Source organism: Podarcis gaigeae, assembly GCF_964106915.1.
Source record: "Podarcis gaigeae genome assembly, chromosome: 1".
Lineage (NCBI taxonomy): Eukaryota > Metazoa > Chordata > Lepidosauria > Squamata > Lacertidae > Podarcis > Podarcis gaigeae.
This window is the reverse complement of record NC_139678.1, coordinates 46,003,740-46,028,309: the sequence shown is the minus strand read 5'-3', so window position 1 is coordinate 46,028,309 and position 24,570 is coordinate 46,003,740. Positions and strand designations below refer to the sequence as shown.

At 45.9% G+C, this 24,570-nt stretch overlaps 2 protein-coding genes across 3 annotated transcripts in view; both read right to left on the bottom strand.

Moving 5' to 3' along the window:
- DPF3 (double PHD fingers 3) overlaps positions 1–24,570 on the bottom strand; it is a 195,251-nt gene that overhangs the window by 138,647 nt on the left and 32,034 nt on the right. The window lies entirely within an intron of this gene.
- Positions 14,831–16,740, bottom strand: LOC310846188 (uncharacterized protein). The gene is made up of 2 exons (XM_083742304.1): positions 15,226–16,740; positions 14,831–14,893 (listed from the first exon to the last, which is right to left on the bottom strand). Exon 1 carries the CDS (start codon positions 16,640–16,642, stop codon positions 15,647–15,649), a length of 996 nt encoding a protein of 331 aa, XP_083598430.1. The 5' UTR covers positions 16,643–16,740; the 3' UTR covers positions 14,831–14,893; positions 15,226–15,646.

Below are 24,570 nucleotides of genomic sequence, written 5' to 3'. Positions count from 1 at the left end.
GCAGACATGAGTATACCTGTCAACTTTCAGATTTGAAAATAAGGGATCAGCAGCCTCACCTGTCCTGGGGAGTCTACGGGATATCTAACAATCCAGGATAGCAGTGGGAAGCAATGGGAAACGGCACTGGAATAAGGGAATTTCCCGCAAAAAAGGAAAGGTTGACAGCTATGGACAGGACACAACATGGAAATAATTAAGCAAATGTCTGTAGGTGTTACAATGTAGGAGGCCAGGCTAGATTACTGTAATGGTTACTGCAGGGATTTCCTATACAGTGATACCTCGGGTTACAGACGCTTCAGGTTACAGACTCCACTAACCCAGAAATAGTACCTCGGGTTAAGAACTTTGCTTCAGGATGAGAACAGCAATTGTGCGGCAGCAGCACGGCAGCAGTGGGAGGCCCCATTAGCTAAAGTGGTACCTCAGGTTAAGAACAGTTTCAGGTTAGGAACGGACCTCCAGAACGAATTAAGTTCTTAACCTGAGGTACCACTGTATTCACTGTTTCATCAGCAGTCCACCTTCACCTTCACACCCCAGGAGCCCTTGCCCTTTCTCTGGAAATGAAGCAACTTGGACACAGAGGAAGAGGCAAGGAAACAGGCAAAGGGAATTAGAAAAAGAGCCCATGTGGGGGGACAAATGAGAATGTCTTACCCACCCACCCCAAAAAAACATTGAGTCAGCAGTGATCATGAATATGAATAAAAGGCTCTTCCTTTTCTGCTCTTTTATAGCTTACTCTATGGCTTTTATTATAATGTACGTATTGTTCTTTTTCAGATTTTATGTCATGCCTTGCACTTTGAAAATTTTGTACATCACTTGTGGGCTCCTTATGTGTCAAGTGACTAACAAATCAAATCGATAATATTAAAAAGACATCAGACAGTGTGGTTGCATTTGCTTGTTACCACCAGGAGCAGTATTAGCATTACTGTACCTTGTTTTTATTTCACATGTGTTTGAATATATTAAACCAAACATATGCATTTCCATATGCAATCATATTCATGCACAGGAATGTCCCATTATGTTCAGTGGGACTAGTCCTTAGGTAAATGTACATAGGATTTAAGGCTGCAATCATATGCAAAGTAGTAGTAGTAGTAGTAGTAAAAATCTTCTTTCTTATCTTTCTTCCAAATACTCAGAATAGCATAAATCGTTCAGCTCCTTTCAGTTTTATCCTAACTACACTCCTCTGATATACTTTAGGGTGAGAGGCACTGATTGGCCCATGGCTATGCAGTGATCTCCATGGCTATGGGGATCTGAACCCTGGTCACCCAGGTTCTAGACTAAGCTCCCCTCCACACTAGTGTTTAATTGCAGGGACGTGGGTGGCGCTGTGGTCTAAACCACTGAGACTCTTGGGCTGGCTGATCGGAAGGTTTGTTGTTCGAATCCGTGCGATTGGGTGAGCTCCCGTTGCTCTGTCGCAGCTTCTGCCAACCTAGCAGTTCGAAAGCATGCCAGTGCAAATAGATAAATAGGTACCACTGCAGTGGGAAGGTAAACGGCATTTCTGTGTGCTCTGGCACTCGTCACAGTGTCCCATTGTGCCAGAAGCGGTTTTGTCATGCTGGCCACATGACCTGGAAAGCTGTCTGCTGACAAACGCCGGCTCCCTTGGCCTAAAAGCGAGATGAGGACCGCACCCCATAGTCGCCTTTGACTGGGCTTCCGCCCAAGGGTCTTTTTCCTTTACCTTTTACCTATGCGCACTAACACTGCAGGGAATCAGGAATGTCACATTTATATCCTCATTCACTTAGCAGTAAATCATACTGAACTCAGTGAGACATACCTCTGAATAAGCATACAGAGGAACATGTTACTAGGCCAGCAAATAGTTAAATGACTGGCTACAGATTGGAAATCTGATTCCCCACCAGTCACCTACTTTCAGTCCCTTGATGATTCCCCAGAACTAACTACACACACACACACACACACACACACACACACACACCACACGTGTTTCTAGACAGTGTCGGGTACAGTCGCCCAGTCTTCCACAGACATACAATGCATTGCTAATTTGCACATATTAATGCAAATGTACCTGTGTTGAAAATTCGCTACTATTTACTGTTGAATCTGACCATTAAAGAACAAAACACCCAGGTAAGACCAGTCTAACTCATGGAGAAACTATCCAACAAATTTTCAACATCCATATGTATCCTTAATTTCCAGAGGGCTGTACAGAGGATATATTTTTGCTGAATATTCTGGTTCCCCCAGCCCACTGACTGAAGTGTACCAAAATTGGAAACTGCAGCATTCTAGTAGTGGTTAAGCTCCCCCCCCCCCCACTTTTCCTCTCTTCATAGGAGGCTATATTGAGAAAGGTATCTTCTTACAGAGTTTCAAAGTGTCCTCTGATAAGCAGACAGGATCATGTTATCTACCTTCTCTTAGGTGTCATGTCAAAGGGTCAGAGCCTTATTTCAGTTTAAAAGTCCTGCCTTCATGAGAAGTGAATGCAGTGAGTAATGCAATAGCACCAGGGCACTCAAGAATGCAACTGGAGTAAGAGACTAGATGGGTGGGGCACGACAAGGATGTCATCTTATCCCATTCAAAATAGAAGGTTCTGACAGGAATCAGTGGAATTACAATGTATTCAATTGAGGAACCGAACCTGATACAGGCTGGTTGTCAAGATTTACTATCCTAGAGGCCAACATTTTAACATTTCAGGTTTGACTTAAAGAGCTGTGCATACCATTTCTAAGGACGTGCAAACACTCTGGTTTTTAAGGGGAACAAGGGTTCCTCCAGCGCTTCTCATCTTGCATTGTGTATTTCTCAAAAGCCCCAATCCTACATTCATCCTAGACCTGTGTGTCTGCCATTCACACAACAGAAGGTGCTAGGGTAGCATTGTAATAGTAGACTGTACCATTCCTGCTGCCGCCCCCCCCCCTTCCCTCACTTCCTGGGAACCTTGTAAGACCTTTTATGTGGGCAGGCTTTTAGGGGCTCAGGGATAAACTGAAAATTGCAGTGGAAAGTGTTTTAATTCTGTTTAAATTGAATAAAATACAGTGGTACCTCGAGTTAAGAACTTAATTCGTTCTGGAGGTCCGTTCTTAAACTGAAACTGTTCTTAACCTGAAGGTCCACTTTAGCTAATGGGGCCTCCTGCTGCTGCCGCGCCGCCACTGCACGATTTCTGTTCTCATCCTGAAGCAAAGTTCTTAACCCGAGGTACTATTTCTGGGTTAGCGGAGTATGTAACCTGAAGCGTATGTAACCTGAGGTGCCACTGTATATGAAATTTTATTGGGGATTTATGGTTGTTGTTTTTCGCTTACCCCAGAGATGATGTCACACTGTAAGTCTTACACCATGAGATTTCAGCGTGGGGTAATCTACTAATCTAATAATAACAAATAGTGCAAAAAAGAGTTCCAGTTTCCAGATGTTCTGAAATTCTGAATTAGCACACAAATTAAGAGGTTAGCTCTTCCATTTGAACAGTCCTTAAGATTGTATTATACTCCTCAGACATGGAGCCTGTTCGTTCCTCATTATTATGTCATTCTAGCAACAATTCCTAAAGTCTTCTATGCTCTTATAGTTGACTTACAACAGCGGCGCTGACTTGTCCCCCACATTGAGGGGGCCCAGCGTCACGTGACCTGTCCTGCCCTCACCTAGCACTCCAGTGCTTGCCCACCAGCAACAGGGGCTGGGGAGCATGGAGGTAACTTCACTCTCCGGACTTCCTGCCCCCGCTCAGAGTGCCCATCAGTGGCAGAGAGAGCACAGGAGGTGAAAATCACCCTCCACTCCTCCCACCCGGTGCAGTGGCAGAGCATATGCTCCTGCCACCCGTGTTGGGCACGCAGGGTGTGCCCCCAAGGGAGGCAGGGCACAGAACGAGTCTGTTGCACCCTGTTAGGATATAGTTCCGCTCCAGCTTTAGAACAGGCATGTGGAGTTGTTGTATGTCACATGTCTGTTTACTTCCAGCACAGTCTGCTGGGAACTTCTGTTGTATATAGCTTTTGCCTATGCTGTTTGCCTGGACACGAAGGGAAGCAGACATGTTTTTCTTTTGTCCTGATGCTGAATAAATGCTTGTAAATATGCTTACGTATGCCTCTGTCCGCTACTTCTGTTGCAAAGAGTTCTTATCTCTGCTAGCTTGCGTGTTCATTCTCTAAAGGTCTCTGAGGCTTGAGTTGCAGTTTTGATGTTGTTCTGAAAACCAGAGTTCGCCCAGTTGCCAGCCGGTGGGGGGAGCCAGCTGGGGGCCTGCCAATTGCCCCCGGACACATCCCAACACACCTGGGACAGCATTCTCGTGTGGCGCTGCCCAGCTGAAGAGAGGGGCAGCAACACTGCCGCAGCTCTCCTCCTTCTCTATGCCTCCTCGGTCAGACGTGACCCAGGAGCAGAGCTGCGGCTGGGCGCAAGGGAGCTGGCTGCCCCCTCACGGACACAGCGCAGTGAAGGAGAGGGGCAGCAACACTGCTGCCATGACTCTCCTTCTTCCCACTCCCGGGCCAGACCTGACTCGAGGAGCCTCTGTGTGGGCTCCTGGTTGCTCCCCCCAAAAAAATGATATGGCGGGGAGATGTCGGCCCCCTCAGTATTGAGGTGGGGGCTTGGCTCCCTGCCCAGAATTATTGAAGGGGCAAAGCCCCTTCCACCCTCTATAGTTGGCGCCCCTGAGTTATAAGGTACTAATTTGAAGAATCTGAGTGATATCCAACTAAGTTACACCGAGGGCAGTCCCAATTAACTTAATGGACTTAAGGTTACTCTGAATATGAATCACACTGGATGCATCTCCCTGTCTATACCTTTAAGCGCACAGGGATGCCTCGTGTTGTGGAATCAGGATGCAATATGTACCCCATTACTTGTGAGAGGCAACCTCATATATTATTTTTTAACCATGTGGATATACTGTGGGGAGCTGCAACAGTCCTCAGTTCCCATTTATACACATGGCTAAAATAAGTGAATAAATAAATAAATAAATAAATAAATAAAAGTCATCATCCGTCCCTGGTGATTTAATGAAATAGAATATATTTTGTTTTGCTGGGGGTGGTTTTATGCTTACACCATGAGCCTTCAGGATAGGGTGAAATAGCCCTCAGAGCCAGAAAGCCAGTGGAAATTATGTCTTTGGTGTCACTGCACCAATGGTCACTAGCCCCAGCCTTCTCTGCTGCAGGATGTGGGACAAAGGCAGGCCTCTGAATCCTTAAAAGAGACAGGCTGACAGAGCCTCTGGCTTGAGACCTGGCTGCCTTGTGTATTGCAAGATCAAAACCTGGTAGCTATGATGTCTCTAAAAGAATAATCTTGCCTCCAAACAATGAAACATGAAAAGGAGCCAGGGCGTGACTGGCTGCAACAGAAGCACGCCCAAGTCGCTGCTTACAAGCCTGGGATGTGGAGGAGAACAATATAGTTCTGTAGTGGGAAAATAAATTGCCCCAGTTGTGCTTTGTTGAAACAGTATGGCAACCAAAGCCACTTATACCATGGCTTTCTGCAATCTGTGACCATGCAATCTGGCAACCTGTAGTGGATCTCCCTAACCAAGAAATGGCACTATCATTTACCTCCTTCCTTTCCCTGCCAAGGTCTTTAAAAAAAGGATCTGGTCAGCAGAAAAATCGCCACGATTCGGTCAAGCTTGCAAGAACGTGATTCAGTCAAGTTTGGGATTCACTGGGAATGGAAAGTCAGAAGAAGCGCAAATCAGAACCAAAGGTTTCTCTTGAAAAAGGGAAGTGGACTGGGGTGCGCCCAGCTGTACCAGTCTGAGAAATATTTTGACAGAGGGAATGTCAGCATTTAGGTTTTTCTGGGAAGCCAAAGACCAAAGATGAAAGAGCCATTTTCACAGCCTGGATTAAATGGGCCACAGGGCTTGATCCAGCAGTGTTTTCATTCTCATTCTCATTCTCATTCATTCTCTCTCTCTCTCTCTCTCTCTCTCTCTCTCTCTCTCTCTTTGTGTGTGTGTGTGTGTAAGGGTATAGTGGCAGAAAGGCAGCCAGAGGCAGTTTTGACATTCAGCACAGTTGCCATAGTCTTCCTGTACTTTAGGGCCTGAAATGGACAACAGCAGGAAAACCAGAGTGATGGAGGTGGTGTACTGAAAAGTGTCAGCAATGAGCAGAAAGCCCCTGGTTCAAATCTCATTTTTTGTCATAAAACACACTCATTGCCTCCTGCCATTACAGAGTTATGGAAAGGATTATTGAGAAAAGTGGACAGGAGCACTTAGGGAATGCATTCTGTTAATACTTTCTGATAGTATAATTAATTTGACCTGATGTCAAATACCACACAGTCATTTTCCTCCGTTCCCCAACCTCTAAATGAGGCTTCTAACAGTTCACATGACAGGTTTTGCTGTCAGGGTGGATAGCAGGTATTCATAAGCGCTTTGCACATGAAAGCTAAATAACAATATGCTCCCATGCCAAGAGTTGGAGGGTATGTAATTTACTAAAAATGCTCTTGAACCAATTTCAAAAAGGCTTCAAAAGTAACTTTCGGACTGCTGCCACCTCCAGCACTGTGACACGTTTGAGAGGTATAGTCAGCAGTAGCTGGAAGGTGATGTATGTGAAGATGCTGTTGCAATTCCTGGTAACATTGATCTTCTGTGAAGCCTTCTATATTAGGGTCAAGTGTTAAGTCTCAGCATCCCTTAAGCTGAGCTGGGCGCTGCTCCCACTGCTTCACTCTTGGGTCCAATTTCGGTGGCTTTGTACAACTCTGTATTAAAGTTTTAACACTGAGTATGCTTTGTAATTTGCTCATCCCATGCCTCAGCAAATAAAACAATTGCAAATGCAACATGAAAATACTGGTTCTTAAACTCCAGGGAAGTCAGAGTGCCTGCTCAAGTCATGGCCAGATTGCCATTAAGAATTGTCACTTATACTTAATGCAACATGAAACCTGCTTGGAACGGCAAGAATGTACAGCCATGCAGCACAGCCACAAATGGCCATATAATAGAAAATCTTCATTCTCACCCTTCCAGTGCTCCACCGCTTCAGCCACTGAGTCACTTTATATGTACCCTATTAAATGTCATTTGTAATGGGACACGCGGCATCTCAGAGGGTAATTGGTAAAGGCATAGAATTACTATGCCATATAGGATCAAGTGCATTTCCTTACTGTAAGAATCTTGGTTGCTTGGGGATCGGCTAAACTCCGTATCTCCCCTTATCATCGTAGAGCAAGCACGTTTTTGTTGTGCAAGGCAAGAGCTTGAAAAAGGGTTGTACGGTTCCAAGCTTGAATTCACTTAGGCTGTATCCTGGTCATCATTTGCATGCTTGGACCTTCCCTTGCTGAGCCAATTGGGATGTGGAGCCTCAACATCAACATGCCCACTTCCTGCTCTCAGCTTGCTTAGAGAGGTCTGTGTTCAGCTGGAGGAAGAATCACTCAGGATGGGGAGCCAAGACCACAGAGACCAAGGACAAAAAAGGCAGGAGGATAAGGCAGAATGAGAATGCATACTGTAGGTCAGGGGTCAGCAATCTTTTTCAGCAGGGGGCCGGTCCACTGTCCCTCAGACCTTGTGGAGAGCCAGACTATATTGGGGAGGGGAATGAACAAATTCCTATGCCCCACAAATAACCAGAGATGAATTTTAAATAAAAGCACACATTCTACTCATGTGAAAACACACTGATTCCCGGACTGTCCACGGGCCGGATTTAGAAGGTGATTGGGCCGGATTCAGCCCACGGGCCTTAGTTTGCCTACCCATGCTCCAGACGTTATGGGACTCCAACTTCCATCATCTCTGACCATTGGCTATGCTGGCTGGTGCTGGGGGAACCAGAGTCCAACAATATCTAGAGAACCAGACGTTCCCCCCCCCCCCCGATTATAGAGACAGGAGGAAGAAAAAGTGGTTCATGTGGAAATGAGTTGTACCAGTGCACAAGGCGCAACTAGGTAGAGAGTAGCCTGGTGAGGGCCTACAGTCAAAGGTGAAGGAGCTATACATTGTGATCCATCAGTGGATAGACATGGAGGCCCAAGACAAAGCAATCCCCTGATCTATCCAGACTCACATTGCCTAGAAACTGAACGGAGTGTGACACTTGGAGATGTAATGGGCCATGACTAGGTGAAGTAATCACTGCTGTTGTCACTGTGTATTGCTTGGCAATAAAAGATTTTTGCAAAGTGATCTGAGTTTTGCAAATGGCACTATGGATTCCTACAATGTGCAGCACCCCATGCCAGCCTCGTGAGCAGTCCCTCCCCCTTCTCTCTCTCTCCCTCCCTCCTACACCCCACCAAGTGAAGAATTACTAGTCTTCTCTCCCCTGACAAGGCAGCTCTTATTATACTGTAGTTCTTTCCCTGTGCTGCAGTGGTTTCGCTGCCTGCCGTAACACAGATAACTGAGATCAGATGCGTGATTAAAAGACCACCGAAAGAGAGAGAAACTTGCAGGTTAAGTCATGGGATCTCCCTCTCGATGGTATCTTCAGTATTTGCTTCATCCTGACGACCACCATGCGGTTACAATCCTAACCAGTTTTCTACCATTTGACTTTTTTATCTCAGGTCAAAATGAGGTACACTTAGGGCCATGAAAATTGGGGGGGGGAGGCTAAAGTATGCCTGTTTCTGTGGTCTATTTGAACCCCATTTTGTCATATGCGAAAGCAAACCTTTGCTTAGTTCTTGTCCAGACGTTTCCCAGAATAAGACCTTGGCATCTGGTCCACCTTCATTCACTGGGAGAATTATAGATACTCAGCTCCCTGCAAGATCTAGGACAAAGGTTTAGTGCTTTCATTTATCCTGGCTACTGTTAGACCTACTGGTTATATTTGTTGGAGATAAGCAGTGTCCAGTGCACAGCGGAATGATGAAAAGTACGTGCCAACATGCTCTATATTACTTTATTTACACTTCAAAGCTGGTTGTTTACAGAAAAACATGTTCCATCTGCCGGAGCAGAGAAAAGCATCCTCTCTCCTCTAAAGCACGGAGAGAATCACACTGAACTGCAAAGAACAGTGAAAAACAGGAAACCAGTGTACGTCACATCCAGTCTCCTTTCCCGTGAGAAAACCCAACAGCACTTGACTGTGGAATGTAAACATTGTCTTGTGACAAGCACTTCGCTGCTCAGTGAAAGAAGCAGAAACCAACATCCTCCCCCTTTCTGTGAACATCACTGGGCAGCGTGTTCGTACAATATCAGTACAAACCCAACTTCTGCACATAGGTACAGTGTTGATCCTTTGATACAATCTTGGACAATACATCAGCAGGAATTTCATTACCTGGCATATAGGACACCGTTACGAGTCCCTTTTGAATACGTTCCCTAGCATGTTGCAACTTCAATTGCAAGTGCTTTGTGCTTTGCTTACAACCTTCAGAATTCAGCAAAGCCAAACATGCTTTGTTGTCCTGGTAAACCTGGATTGGACATTTGACAGGAATTTTCATGTCTTTGCACAATTGTAACAACCATTCACAATCCTTAAGTGAATAAGACAGTGCATTCAGTTCAGCTTCACAAGTACTTAAGCTAACTGTTGTTTGCTTCTTGCATGACCAATCAAATAGACCCTGATTGTACTTATAGCAAACTCCAGACGTACTTTTCCTGTCTGTAGTGTCACTTCCAAAACTTGCATCTGCAAATATCTCAAGACCACCAGACTTCTGATTGTTAAATCTCAGTCTGTAATGCATAGTGCCTTTCAAATACCGCGCTATGCGTTTCAGAGCTTTCCAATCCTTAACAGTAGGATTGTTGACTTGTCTGCTTAGCAAATTACAGCTAACAGCAATGTCAGGTCTTGAACATCTGGCAATGAAGTTTAGCTTGCCTAGCACACTTCTGTACAGTGTAGTATCAGAAAATGCTTCTCCAGTGTCATCTACCTGATAACCTGTTGTCATCGGTGTGTCAACAGGGTTAGCATCCATCAGGTTTAGTTTGCTTAACACATCAGTAATTTTACGTGACTGGTGTACTAGAATGTTACCATCTTGATCTCTCTCTATTTCCAGAGATAGGTAGTTGTTTACCTCACCAAGATCTTTCATGTCAAAGTGCTCTTTCAGTTGAGCTAGGGCGTTATTGTACATTGTGACATCTTTCCAAAAGAATAAAAGATCATCAACATAAAACAAACAATACAGTTTCTTTTGCCCCTCCTCTTTGACAAATACACATGGATCAGCTTTCCCTTGCTTAAAACCTAGAGAAAACAATACTTCAGTGAGTTTTGTGTGCCAACACCGTGCACTTTGTTTGAGACCATAAAGGGACTTCTTCAGAGCACAAACAAATCCCTGTTTTACCTGTACGCCATCAGGTGGAAGCATATAAAGTGATTCACCTAGAGATCCGTACAGAAAAGCTGTATTCACATCATGGTGACTAATGTGTAGATTCTCTTCTGCAGCTAGCTTGAGCATAAGCCTAATGCTCTCATACCTCACGGTGGGTGAGTAGGTCTCGTGATAGTCTTCACCTGGTACCTGTGCAAAACCTCTGGCTACCAATCTGGCTTTGTGTCTGACTATCTTGCCATTTTGATCTGTCTTCGCTTTGAAGACCCATTTGCTTCCAAGCAGTTTCATTCCTGGGACTACTGGAACAAGATCCCATGTTTTGTTCCTTTCCAAGGAATCAAGCTCAGCCTTCATGGCATTTAACCATGGCTCAGCTTCCTTTGAATCCAAATCCTGGATTTCTTGGAAACTTGAAGGTTCAAACACCTTCTTGGAGCTTTTAACAGCTGTTACTGCTATCTTAGCAAACTCATCAGCAAATCTCTTTGGAGGTCTGCCTTTTGTGGCTCTCTGTGACCTGCGAATTAGCCTTAAGTCTTCAACACTCTCCTCTTCCTTCTTAGGAGAAAAGTGACCTATTGTGAACAATGGTTCCTCCAATTCTTGATCAGAGCTTTCAGAGGGTCGCATAGAGGCTTTCGCACTCTTGAAATCCTCTGAATCACCCGATTCAGTTTCAGACTCAGAATCAGAACCTTCATCAGTGGGTGTGGGTTGTTGCGGTTGCTTTTGACTATCCTCAGTCTCATCACTGTCATCAGGATAACATTGGAAAATTCCCACATTCTCCCCCCACTTGGCATTGTACTCAACACTTCTTGTGAGCTTAATTGCCTTAGAGTCAGTCATCATTATTCTGTAAGACCCTTTCTGATAACCTAGAAAGATACCATGCAATCCACGCTTGTCTAACTTGGAGTTTTGTGGTGAGTGAACCCACATGTCAGAACCAAAAATTTTCATGTGTTTGATGTATGGCTTCTTGCCAAACATCTTCTCATAGGGGGTACAACCAATCGCTGAAGATAACCTGCGATTATAACTGTAAGTGAAACATGAGAGAGCTTCGGCCCAATAACTCTCTGGAAGATTGGCATCATGCAGCAAGGTTTTTAACCCTTGAAGCAATGTCTGATTTGCTCGTTCCGCAAGTCCATTCTGCCATGGCGAGCGAGGACTAGACAAATCGTGTTGAATTCCTTTCTCAGTCAGAAAAGCTTCAAACTGCTGAGAAGTGAATTCTCCCCCGCGATCACTGAAAAGAGTCTTTACCTTCTTACCATGCACATTTCCCAACCAAGCACAGAATTCCTTGAACCTTGGAAAAGCCTCTGATTTCTGCTTGAGATTGTACACATAAATATACCTGGAAAATGCATCAATGAGAACCATGAAGTACCTGTTTCCACCCAAAGAGGGCGCTAGTGGTCCAACCAAATCAGCATGAACAACCTGGTATGGTTCTGTAGCTTGCCTACTAGACACCTTACCTTTCGCAGCCATTTTTACCTTGTTTGCTGCGCATGCCTTGCACTTCATGTGGTACCTGCAGGGTTTAATAGTCATACCTTCAACCAAGGCAGGCATTTTAGATACTGCCTCAAAATGCAAATGACCAAATTTTCTATGAAAATCATGAATACATTCTGCATGCAAACTTTTGTTAGAACCTGCAATGCAACAAGTGTCATCCTGCACAACATCATCAAAATACAAAACATACAAACGATCAACATATTCAGCATGCAATACATAATCATTTTTCTTTGTGATGATGCACCTTTTGTTCTTAAAGGAAACGTCAATTTTCCGCTCATTCAGCTGTCCAACGCTGAGCAGATTATGCTTGGCATCTGGCACATAAAGCACATCCTGTATCGATAAGTCCAAACTGTGAAGAACAACAGTTCCGTAGCCTTTACTGGGGATTGTGTGGTCATCCGCCTGGTGAATCGCACCTTCCTGCGGTGTAAAAGACACGAACAGTCGCTTATCGTTGCACATGTGGTGGGTCGCCGCTGAATCAACAACGAAGAAAGATCTAGACGTCTTCTGGACCTCTGCAACCTTTGGAGTGAAGCGTGAGACCATTGCCTTGTGCTGCGTTGTCCTGGACACCGGACCTTTGCCTTTGCCTCGGCCTTTTCCACGCGATGAGCTTTCGCTGCGCTGCTCTGTCTTGGCCCTGGGATATCTGCATTCCCTCTTCATATGGCCTAGACGTCCACACGTGTAGCATTTCACTGCCTTCAAAGCTTTGGCGCCATCTGGTGGTTCCACTGCACTATGGGATGACGTCTGTGAAGACTCCCCCTTGCCCATGCAGCTAGCACCCTGGCGGTCTGCTCCATTCTGAATCATGGCAGTATCACTGGCTACTGTGAGTTGAGCATTTGGCTGATTGGCATCAAATTCCCCACTAGCATCAGCCAGCCTTCTGCAGCTAGCCATCATGACTTTGGCATTAGCCTTCTGCGTCATCTCTGCTGCTTTAAATCAAGCTGCTTTATACAAGCTGCGTCTGTGTACAGCTGCTTCAATCCAAAAGCAAATTCAAAAACAGCCTCTGCTTTGTGAACCTGTGCCTTTCTGCTTAACTGCTTTGCTTATCTGCAGCTGCTTCAAACCGCATTCCAAAGGCAAGTTCAAAAGTGAAAGTTCTCTCTGCTGTCTTAAATTCATGCTGCGACACTGCTGCAGCTGCTTTACTTTCGATTTCCCCCAGCATAGGAAAAATTTATCCTTCTAGCCTTTTGCCTGTGCCACGGCAAAACCGGCTATAAAAGTTCAAAGTCCAGCCATAAAGCCATTAATTAGAAGCTGGCAGGCTGCCCGGAGCTGTAGCACATACCTCATCAAATCATCTTGACGCGCAGAGATATCGTCCGATCCGGCCCTCTGCATTCCGATCCTTTGCCGGCACTCCAATTCTTTGCTCCTTTGTTCCTTTGCCAGGAGCCCGACTTCTGGAGTCCATTCTCAAAACACTGCGTTTTTCTGGGCCCATAACCAAATGTTGGAGATAAGCAGTGTCCAGTGCACAGCGGAATGATGAAAAGTACGTGCCAACATGCTCTATATTACTTTATTTACACTTCAAAGCTGGTTGTTTACAGAAAAACATGTTCCATCTGCCGGAGCAGAGAAAAGCATCCTCTCTCCTCTAAAGCACGGAGAGAATCACACTGAACTGCAAAGAACAGTGAAAAACAGGAAACCAGTGTACGTCACATCCAGTCTCCTTTCCCGTGAGAAAACCCAACAGCACTTGACTGTGGAATGTAAACATTGTCTTGTGACAAGCACTTCGCTGCTCAGTGAAAGAAGCAGAAACCAACATCATTATGGTAGTTGTGCATATTGCAAAATCAGAGCTACTTATTAAGTGCAGCCTTCTGTAGCTTTCTATACTAGGTTTGGATTCAAAGTAGCACTGAGTAGCGTGTTCTGTCAGCACAAAGATTTCCATCTGCACAACAGGACTCTCTGTCCCCCCCACTACACAAATACAATTTCAAACCCAATACAGATGCTTCTTGAAAATGTGGGGTTTTCAATAGATGCTAAAACAACAGTACCTGTCTGGAGGAAAGTTGAAAATAATAATTATTATTATTATTATTATTATTATTATTATTATTATTATTATTTATTATTATTTATACCCCGCCCATCTGGCTGGGCCTCCCCAGCCACTCTGGGCGGCTTCCATAAAAACCAAAAATACAGTAAAATCACACGTTAAAAACTTCCCTGAACAGGGCTGCCTTAAGATGTCTTCTGAATGTCAGGTAGTTGTTTATTGCTTTGACATCTGCTGGAAGGGCGTTCCACAGAGTGGGCGCCACTACCGAGAAGGCCCTCTGCCTGGTTCCCTGTAGCTTTGCTTCTCGCAATGAGGGAACCGCCAGAAGGCCCTCGGCGCTGGACCTCAGCGTCCGGGCAGAATGATGGGGGTGGAGACGCTCCTTCAGGTATACTGGACCGAGGCCGTTTAGGGCTTTAAAGGTCAGCACCAACACTTTGAATTGTGCTCGGAAACATACTGGGAGCCAATGTAGGTCTTTCAAGACCGGTGTTATATGGTCTCGGCGGCCGCTCCCAGTCACCAGTCTAGCTGCCGCATTCTGGATTAGTTGTAGTTTCCGAGTCACCTTCAAAGGTAGCCCCACGTAGAGTGCATTGCAGTAGTCCAAGCGGGAGATAACCAGAGCATGCACCACTCTGGCGAGACAGTCCGCAGGCAGATAGGGTCTCAGCCTACATACCAGATGGAGCTGGTAAACAGCTGCCCTGGACACAGATTTGACCTGTGCCTCCATGGACAGCTGTGAGTCCAAAATGACTCCCAGGCTGCGCACCTGGTCCTTCAGGGGCACAGTTACGCCATTCAGGACCAGGGAATCCTCCACACCTGCCCGCCTCCTGTCCCCCAGAAACAGTACTTCTGTCTTGTCAGGATTCAACCTCAATCTGTTAGCCGTCATCCATCCTCCAACCGCCTCCAGACACTCACACAGGACCTTCACTGCCCTCACTGGTTCTGATTTAAAAGAGAGGTAGAGCTGGGTATCATCTGCATACTGATGAACACCCAGCCCAAACCTCCTGATGAGCTCTCCCAGCGGCTGCATGTAGATGTTGAAAAGCATGGGGGAGAGGACAGAACCCTGAGGCACCCCACAAGTGAGAGCCCAGGGGTCTGAACACTCATCCCCCACCACCACTTTCTGAACACGGCCCAGGAGGAAGGAGCGGAACCACTGTAGGACAGTGCCCCCAGCTCCCAGCCCCTCAAGACGGTCCAGAGGATGTTATGGTCGATGGTATCAAACGCCGCTGAGAGATCCAGCAGAACTAGGAAACAGCTCTCACCTTTGTCCCTAGCCCGCCGGAGATCATCAACCAGTGCGACCAAGGCAGTTTCAGTCCCATGATGAGGCCTGAATCCCGACTGGAAGGGATCCAAATGGTCCGCTTCTTCCAGGCGTGCCTGGAGTTGTTCGGCAACCGCTCACTCTATCACCTTGCCCAAGAATGGAAGATTTGAGACTGGGCGATAGTTGGCCATTGTGGCCGCATCTAAAGATGGTTTTTTAAGAAGCGGTTTAATAACCACCTCTTTCAGTGGGTCTGGGAAGGCTCCCTCACGGAGGGAAGCATTCACCACCCCACGAAGCCCATCGCCCAGTCCTTCCCGGCTAGCTTTTATAAGCCAGGATGGGCAAGGATCCAGGAGACAGGTGGTTGGCTTCACTCGTCCAAGCAGCCTGTCCACATCCTCGGAGGTAACAGATTAGAATTGATCCCACTCAACTTGACTAGACAGAACTCTAGCACTCTCCCGCCCTGGCCCTGCTCCCACGGTGGAGTCTACTTCTTCCCGAATCTGAGCGATTTTATCTGCAAAAAACTTTGCAAAATCATTGCAGGAGAATATGTGGCCCGTACTGGGCCCCGATGTTACAGGTGGTTCCGCTAAATTGTGAACCACCTGAAAAAGTCTCCTGCTGCTGTTTTCTGCAGATGCAATAGAGGCGGTGAAGAAATTCTTCTTCGCCGTCGCTATCGCCACTTGGTAGGCTCGACGTTGAGCTCTAACCTGTGTCCGATCAGATTCGGAATGAGTTATCCGCCACCGGCGCTCTAGCCGTCTCAACGATTGTTTCTTTGCCCTCAGATCCGTGGAAAACCACGGGGCTCTCCGGGCTCCATGCAATCGGAGAGGGCGCTTCGGAGCCAAACAGTCAATAGCCCTGGTTAACTCCGCATTCCAGCGGGCCACCAGGGAATCAGCTGAAAGGCCATCAACATGGGATAAAGCATCCCCTACCACTCTCTGGAAACCATTTGGATCCATTAAGTGGCGGGGGTGGACCATCCGAATTGGTCCCACCTCCCTGCAGAGGGGATGGGTTGCAGAGAAGTCCAGTTGCACCAGGAAGTGATCTGACCATGGCACTTCTTTTGTTTCACTTTTACTTAGTGTCAGATCACCAACATCCATAGAGGTAAACACCAGGTCCAAGGCATGTCCGCGGCTATGGGTTGGGCCAGACTTATTCAGGGACAGCCCCATGGAGGCCATGCTTTCCACGAAGTCCCAAGCTGCCCCTTGTAAGGTCGTGTCGGCATGGATGTTAAAATCCCCTAGGACGACCAAGCTAGGTGTCTCCAGGAGAACATCCGCCACGACCTGAAGCAGCTCGGGCAGGGACTCCTTGGTGCAGCAGGGAGGTCGGTACACCAAAAGGAATCCTGTACTGCCCCTATTGCCCAACTTCCAGAACATGCACTCAGAAAACTGGGTCTTCCCAATAGGACGCCTGGTGCAAACTAATGACTTTCTAAAAATCACTGCAACCCCCCCTCCCCGCCCACATGACCTGGGTTGCTGTGCGTAAGAGAAACCTGGTGGACAAGCAGCGGCAAGGACAGGCCCATCTGCTTCATCCAACCAAGTCTCTGTTACACATGCCAGGTCGAGTCCTCCATCCATGATCAAGTCATGGATGGCAGTGGTCTTATGAATCATTGACCTGGCATTGCACAGCAGCACCTTCAGGTCATGTGGGTATCCCTTGCTGATTCTAGTATCCATCCGGTCAGGACCAGACCTGGAGGCAGGTAGATACCACAATACTAAAGACCTGAGTCCTGTATCTTAGGGAACAGACTTCCTAGTGAGAATGGGATCTGCAGGAGGAATACACATCTCAAAAGGCAGAGCTAGTGAAATCATGCAAGTGAATACACAAAAGCATGAACTGTGCAGTTAGGCACACATTATTTATTGGACCTTGCTGTCTGCTTATGGTTTCCAGGCCCAGACCTTGGGAAGACCCCTGTACAATACATTTTTCCTGGCGTGGTTTCCCCCACCATATCTGATGATGGGAGAAATAACATCTAGAACGACATACAGGAGCCCCTTCAGGAATACTTCCTTGAGCCCTTTGGCTTCCTGGCACAAAGTTCTACACTACTGAAAGTTCCCTCGCAAGTCCATTTCTTGTCAAAAGCTGACAGCTCATGCTGCTCATCTTCTCAATATTATGCACATTGACGCAATCATTATCATCATCATCATCATCCATGCCACCATCCTGCTTTCTTTTCCTTTTGCTGTTAGCTCCATTAAACAAGTAGCAATATATAATAACTGAGGGAGGGGCTCTGTATCTTGCCTTGCTCAGTTTCCCTGTATTTGGGTTTTATTCTTGGTGATGTGCCACAAAGATCTAGGAAGTGATCTGCATGAAATAAGCAGAAGGCCGCACAGCTTCTGTTTCGATTCCAGAATGAACTGTACTAGGAATGCCCTTAGTCACCAAACCCATGCTTGTCCTGGTCTGTATTTCTGAGCCTTATGATCTGTTATGCTTCACAGTGGGCAAAGCTCGGAGGAGCACCCTTGCTAGGATTATAAAATGCAGGTTCGTGCAAGATTCACAGTCCCCTCCATCTGGTACATTTCTCAAGGGTGGCCAAGGGAGAAGTAGCACAGACAGAAAGGGCAGGGGATTTCTGGGGGGCAAAAGAAGAGAAAGTTATGCATCCATGTAGAAGCACCAGGAATCAGCATTATGGTCAGCAAGTGAACAAAGTTCCATAGGAAGGAATGCCTATTCCATACTTCTTTTAGGCTCTGCCAGGTTTATGTACTAAAACAGAAATAGCCAATGGTGGCACCCGCCAGATGATGTTAACTACAATTTTCGGCATCAGTCCCAGTAACATGGCCAATGCCCAGGGATGATAGGAGTGATAGTCCAAAACATTGCATGGCATCACATTGGCTAAAGGTAAAGGGACCCCTGACCATTAGGTCCAGTCGTAGCCGACTCTGGGGTTGGGGCGCTCATCTCGCTTTATTGGCCAAGGGAGCCGGCGTACAGCTTCTGGGTCATGTGGCCAGCGTGACTAAGCCGCTTCTGGCAAACCAGAGCAGCGCACGGAAACGCCGTTTACCTTCCCGCCAGAGTGGTACCTATTTATCTACTTGCACTTTGACATGCTTTCGAACTGCTAGGTTGGCAGGAGCAGAGACCAAGCAATGGGAGCTCACCCTGTCGCGGGGATTCGAACCGCTGACCTTCTGATCGGCAAGTCCTAGGCTGTGTGGTTTAACCCACAGCGCCACCCGCGTCCCATGACATTGGCTACTGCTATACTAAAGCATGCTATGATTTAAATTCAAAGTGGGCCTGGAAGAAGAGGTGTCCACAAAAATAGAAAACTGCTTTCTAAGCTGCGCTTATTTCCTTCCTTCAGCTGAGACAGGTAGCAACCCCCTCTTCTGTTCCTGTCTTTCGATACGATGGGATTACAACCTCTCTCCTCCAATAGCATTCCGAGGTCTCCCGTGATCTATATTGTTCCCTTTGGGCTTCAAGTGCAGAAACATCTGGCACAAGCCTAGTTTTATTTGTTACAGGAATATTTCTGCAGATGTCACCAAGCCTGGAGATAATTACTGTACCTGGCTTTCGGCTGACGGGGTGGGGGGTGGGGTGACGGCATTCGGAAAGAGAGAGTGGAAACAATGTGCACCATTACTCTTCACATCTGTTGGATAAGGCCTTTTAAAACTTCAAAAGAAGCGGCAGAAGGAAAGTTGTCATGAGAATGACAGTTGGCCATTGTGTCTGAAACTGTTTTAGAATTTATCCCCCCCCCCCTAATTTGGAAATAAAATAAAATAAGGCTGAAGAAGTTTGAGGTTATAGATGCATGTGGTTATTTTGAGAAACTGATTAACCTGCAGCATTTATGGTGTTACATTTTTTTCCACAGGGGCTGTGCTTTATGAGACTCACCTGGTGAACTGGTACATGATCAGCGCCCCAAGCTTTCAGCCCAGAAGCCTCTAGAGCTAGCAGTTCTACAACTCCCATCATCCCTGAGCTCCGGCCTTGCTAGCTAGGGGTGTTGGGAGTTGTAGTTCAACAACATCTGGGGACCCACAGGTTGAGAAAGGCTACTTTAGAGCCTTCTGGGCATCTTCACTGGTCATCTCACACTGCCACTCTCTCTGTTGCACTTTGGTTCTGGTTGTGGGCTTTCTATTTTCATCTAGTTGGCTATTGTGTGAACAGAACGATGGACCTGTGCTCATTTTGGCATATAAATCCCTCTGCAACTCAGGACCAGGATTCCAGAAAGGTAATCTCACACCTGATATATACCCAGTTGATCACAGCAAATTGAAGTCATAAAACTACTACCAGGCACAACTGTGCTAAGCAGAAGGTGAACTGTACAGGAAAGCTCCATAACAGAAAATCTTTAACTATCTTGGCTTATAGATTCCAGGTGTTCCCTGTGCCTTTAAAAAGCCACACCGCCAAATGAAAAATATCTGAGGAAAATGAAACCAATAATTTTTTCAGTATTTCCCTTCCTGTTCCCTCATTTCTTCTATCTTGAAGATAAATCCTCCAAGAACAGATATTATACAGTCGTTTTAATTCAGCTGTTTTTATCTCGGGGTATAAATATTTTGTGAGTTTTAATGAAATTTATTTATTTTACAGGAATCATCTCATGGGAAGGGGGTAGAAATCTAAATAAATGTTGGGTCTTTGGGGAGTTTTCAGTAACAAAAAAAGGAGTTCCGTAACTATAGAATAGTCACTAAAAACATCTCTGCTCATCTCCTTCTCCAAACAAATGGTGAAAGGGGTGTCCTTGGTGACTGACCTTTGGAACTGTATCTTTCAGCATTGAGTGGGAGGTGGTCTCAAGCAACCTCAGGCAGATTAATCCTCTTCACTTGTGTGTTCTAGTAAAAAGATTAGCTTGCTGCAGCAAAACCAGCAAAGTTTTGCCATACTAAAGACTAGCAGGTGAGAGCAGTGTGTGTCACAGTTTGGCAAAAGAAGTACAGAATAGTAAACCTAGCATAAGTTAAATAAATAATATTGATGCTAGTTCTATATTTTAGTTAGGGTTTTAAATGACACTGATAGTTTTATTTGGAATGCTATTTAATGCTGCCATTTTTATTTATTTTACTGGGTCTCTTTTTTTAAAAAAAAAAGCTGCCTTGAGAAAATTTGTAAGCCATGTTTTAAATGCAAAGTAAAAATATATATATATTATTTTTAAAAAATAGAAATAATAATACTGGCTTAAGAGTCAGAGTTTTTAAGAATGCACCAGGGGAGTTATACTTCATTATACTTCATGCTTCTGGCATAGCATTCAAAAATAAAGTTGTGGTGGGGGAGTAGCTGCTCCTGCTATGTTTCGTCCCCTGCAATTTCTATAGGAGTTCAAAGATATTCTGAATGTTTGCCCGCTCATGGCATTCCTCCGTGTGTTTGTGTGTGTGTGTGTGTGTGTGTGTGTGTGTGTGTTACTCTTAGTGTAATGTGGATCTAGCATGCTTCCTCTGGTGACATTTGTACAACACATAGCAGGCAATCAGTATATCCTCTGAGCCACTGTACTAAAAGCTTTCCCAGTCTGCAGAAGGGTTAAATTATACTGCTTCAGTTTACAGCACAATAAAATGCATGCAACCTTGCAATAACCCTAGAATTCACCTGTGAGAATTACTGCATGCTCTTACCCATTCCTTGTAAGCTATCTCCACTCCCTTTTTTTTAACCCTTTCCATAGGGAATGTTACAGGCAGGGTTTTGTTTTTTTCCTGGGGAAAAGGGCATATTTTTTATTTACAACAGCAGTCAAGGGTACACCTTTTCCCACAAGTCTTAAATGTGTGATACTTTCTTTAACAACTTCATGGTGAGTTCCAGTTCCATTTTTTCTTTTAAAAAAGAGCACTGGTTTAGGGCATCCATGAATGGGACTGTGCATTCACAAAGGTCCTACTGATGGCTGCATTACAAGTAGGGGATGGGGGAAGAGTGATAATGTTTGCGGGCACACAAGAATGATGAGACAAGAGACCAGAGTATGGGTTCAAATTGGCCACAATTTTATTGAACTTCAGAAGTGGGAAACTTGGCACAGGCCTTGGCAGGTAACCCTCTCAGCCCGCCTGGCTGCGGATATGCAGGCAGTTGAGGCCCAGTGAGAGGGGACTGCAAAGCGCAAACTTACACAGCATGCCCTTCCACCAACCTCGTCCCGGGAATTTGACCTACATGCTGCCGCTCTAGGGCCTTGGACTCCCGGTTTTTGCCCTTTAACAGGCCCTGCAAGCGCCGCCGCATGGGGACGGAGCATGAATGCACCCCCCCCCAACTTGATGTTAGACTAAAGGCTACCTTGCCAAGGCCTAAAAACTGCCACATGATGCCCTAAGCCTTGGGGTCAGCCTCTTTTCTTTTGGCTTTAGGCCCACCCCCGGCCGGCCATCCATTGTCCTCCCTGGCTGAGGGCAGGTCAAAGGCCAGCTCAAGCAGGTGGGTGGCACCCGCCCAGGTGATCTCCGCTTGGTGCCGCAAACCCTGCCCACCTGCGGGGAAGGGAAGGCAGATACTGGCTGTCAATGCATTCCAAGACTAAGCACAGCCACCAAATGTGTGGTGGGATGGAGGCGTGCAGGGTCATACTCTTGCCGTTGGTGTTGCTGCTGCTTACCTAGATGGGAATAAGGCAGAGTGATGGCGAGGCTGAGGGACACGCAGGTGCACCACTGTTGCCACTTCCAACAGGTGCAAATATGTGGCCTGATCTTCTCACCACACCACCCACATAGGTTAGTTAGGCTTGGGAACTCCAGTGCACCAAGCCCAAGGCTGGCAAACCAGCAATAAGCAGCCTTTGTCTCACAGGCTGTGGCTGTCTGCTGTGCATCAACTGACAGGAGAGCTGGAACCTATTTCTGCTGCTTTGCGTGGGGCTCTCAAGCATCCTCTCCCACTTCTTCTTCCTTTCAACCACAGCTTGCATCTGGCATCATATATGAACACAGAACCAGGTTTGCCCCAAACAGCCTGACAGGCGAATCTCTGAGGCCTGGCAGGCCTAATTAAGCCCAAGGGCCAAAAGTTCCCCACCAGTGGATTAAACCTTTAATTGTTTGAATCTCATTCAGGTTAGAGCTCTTTAATCCAATACAATCCTAACAGGAGCTGGTAGTCTTGGAATTGCCAAATTAAAAAAGAAACACTGAATGCATGAATTAAATTAAACAATCATAACACAACGTTTGCATCACCTGGAAAAGGGCTTTTTAAAAGCCCAATTCAAAGTGCTGTAAATCCCACTGGATCCAATACTTCTGAGCAGACATGTAGTTAGCCTGGATCCAACCCACTTGTTCTAAACTGACTAATGTTTCCTATACTTCACACACTCAAAATTTAAGAAAATATTTCTAGTCGTCAGTGTAGCAATCAAGAAGTAAAGAAGTGTGTGCTGACAACAGTTACCAAATAAGCAGGAGTGGAGGGAAAACAAACTGGAATCCTGATTCAGCATTATATGCAGTTTATGTGGTAATTAGTAACTCTATAAAATATTTGCACGACCAGAATTCATGGTCAGTTTGCAAGCAAATAAATGACTACACAGAGGCCAAGAAAAGAATCAGCTTCTTTGCTCTGAGCCAAAACTTCCTCAGCAATACAGGATGTGAGAAAATATTAACAAACAATATAGGATGTATAGTATCATCATCATCATCATCATCATCATTATTATTATTATTATTATTATTGCCAGTCAGCCTGGAAAGATCACAATGAGTCAGCAGCTCTGTGTTTTAACATAATCCTCTGTGCTTCCACAGCCAAACTATAAACCTGTCAATAATGTAAAGGATGCAAAAGATTCTGACCAGTTCAGTGTGTTCATTCGTTTCCTTTCTGGGCAAGAATCCCAGCAAAGCAGATACTTATGCATAGCCTGTCCTCATTTCATCTAATTACAAGCTTCTCTCTAGGGGAGAGGCTAGAGGAAGGCAGTGGGGGGGGGGAGGTTTGATCGCCCAATTGTAGGTCACTTAGGCAAGGAGTTTCTGGAATATGCATTGATCCATTGAGTGCTAAAACAGCCAAAGTTCCCAGAGTTCTCTACTAAAAAAAATAATAAATAGTCTTTTCCATTACACAAGTTGTTGGAGTCAGCCAATGGAAAACAGTTAGAACATTAGAGTTAGAACATGCAGTGCAATAAATCAGCACATGGTGTATAAGAATGTTTGAAGAACTAATACATTAGCCAGCACTACAGAACTTTTTCTTCTCCCCCTTTCAAGGCCTGGGTCTAGTATGTATTCTCAGAGGGGAAAGAGAAGATCCACACTGGAGTTTAATGTGGATTTGAAGCAGCTTGTGTCACGAGGTGTATGATTCTTTTTCCTGTATCCACACAACATTTTCTTCCTAGAAGTGGCAGCCCTCACTACACCCCTGCTAAATTCAGATTTTCCCAATACACAGATAATTTAATAAGGGAAGGAAATCACATGTTACCCAACTGCAGGTGCACTGAAGCACATTGTGAGGTATTGCTGTCCATCGCCACATTCCCTACGCTTCTGAGTAAGCATGCATAGGATTGCACTGTTAGGTAAAGGTAAAGGATCCCTGGATGGTTAATTCCAGTCAAAGGTGACTATGGGGTTGAGGCGCTCATCTCGCTTTCAGACCAAGGGAGCCAGCGTTTGTCCACAGACAGCTTTCTGAGTCATGTGGCCAGCATGACTAAACCATTTCTGGCACAACAGAACACTGTGACAGAAACCAGAGCGCACGGAAATGTGTTTACCTTCCCGCCACAGCAGTACCTATTTATCTACTTGCACTGGTGTGCTTTCGAACTGCTAGGTTGGCAGGAGCTGGGTCAGAGCAATGGGAGCTCATCCCATCACAGGGATTTGAACTGCCAACCTTCTGATCAGCAAGCCCAAGAGGCTCAGTGGTTTAGACCACAGCGCCACCCATGTCCTTCCATTGCACTGTTAGATAATGGCTAGGGACCTCCTCTGTAGTGCATGTGTAATTTTCTCCTGGTGCACTCTGTTCTTAACCTGAAACCATTCTTAACTTGAGGTGTGCTTTCACTAACGGGGCCTCCCGCTGCAGCCGCGCCGCCAGTGCATGATTTCTGTTCTCACCCTGGGGCAAAGTTCTCAACCCAGGGTACTACTTCTGGGTTAGCAGAGTTTGTAACCCGAAGCGTTTGTAACCCAAGGTACTACTGTATAGCAGAAGACTCAAACTATGACTTTCATGATGCATCAATCATTTGTAGCCTCCGGGTCTGTGGTAAGGCAACTGTTGCTATCCCTCTCTACCC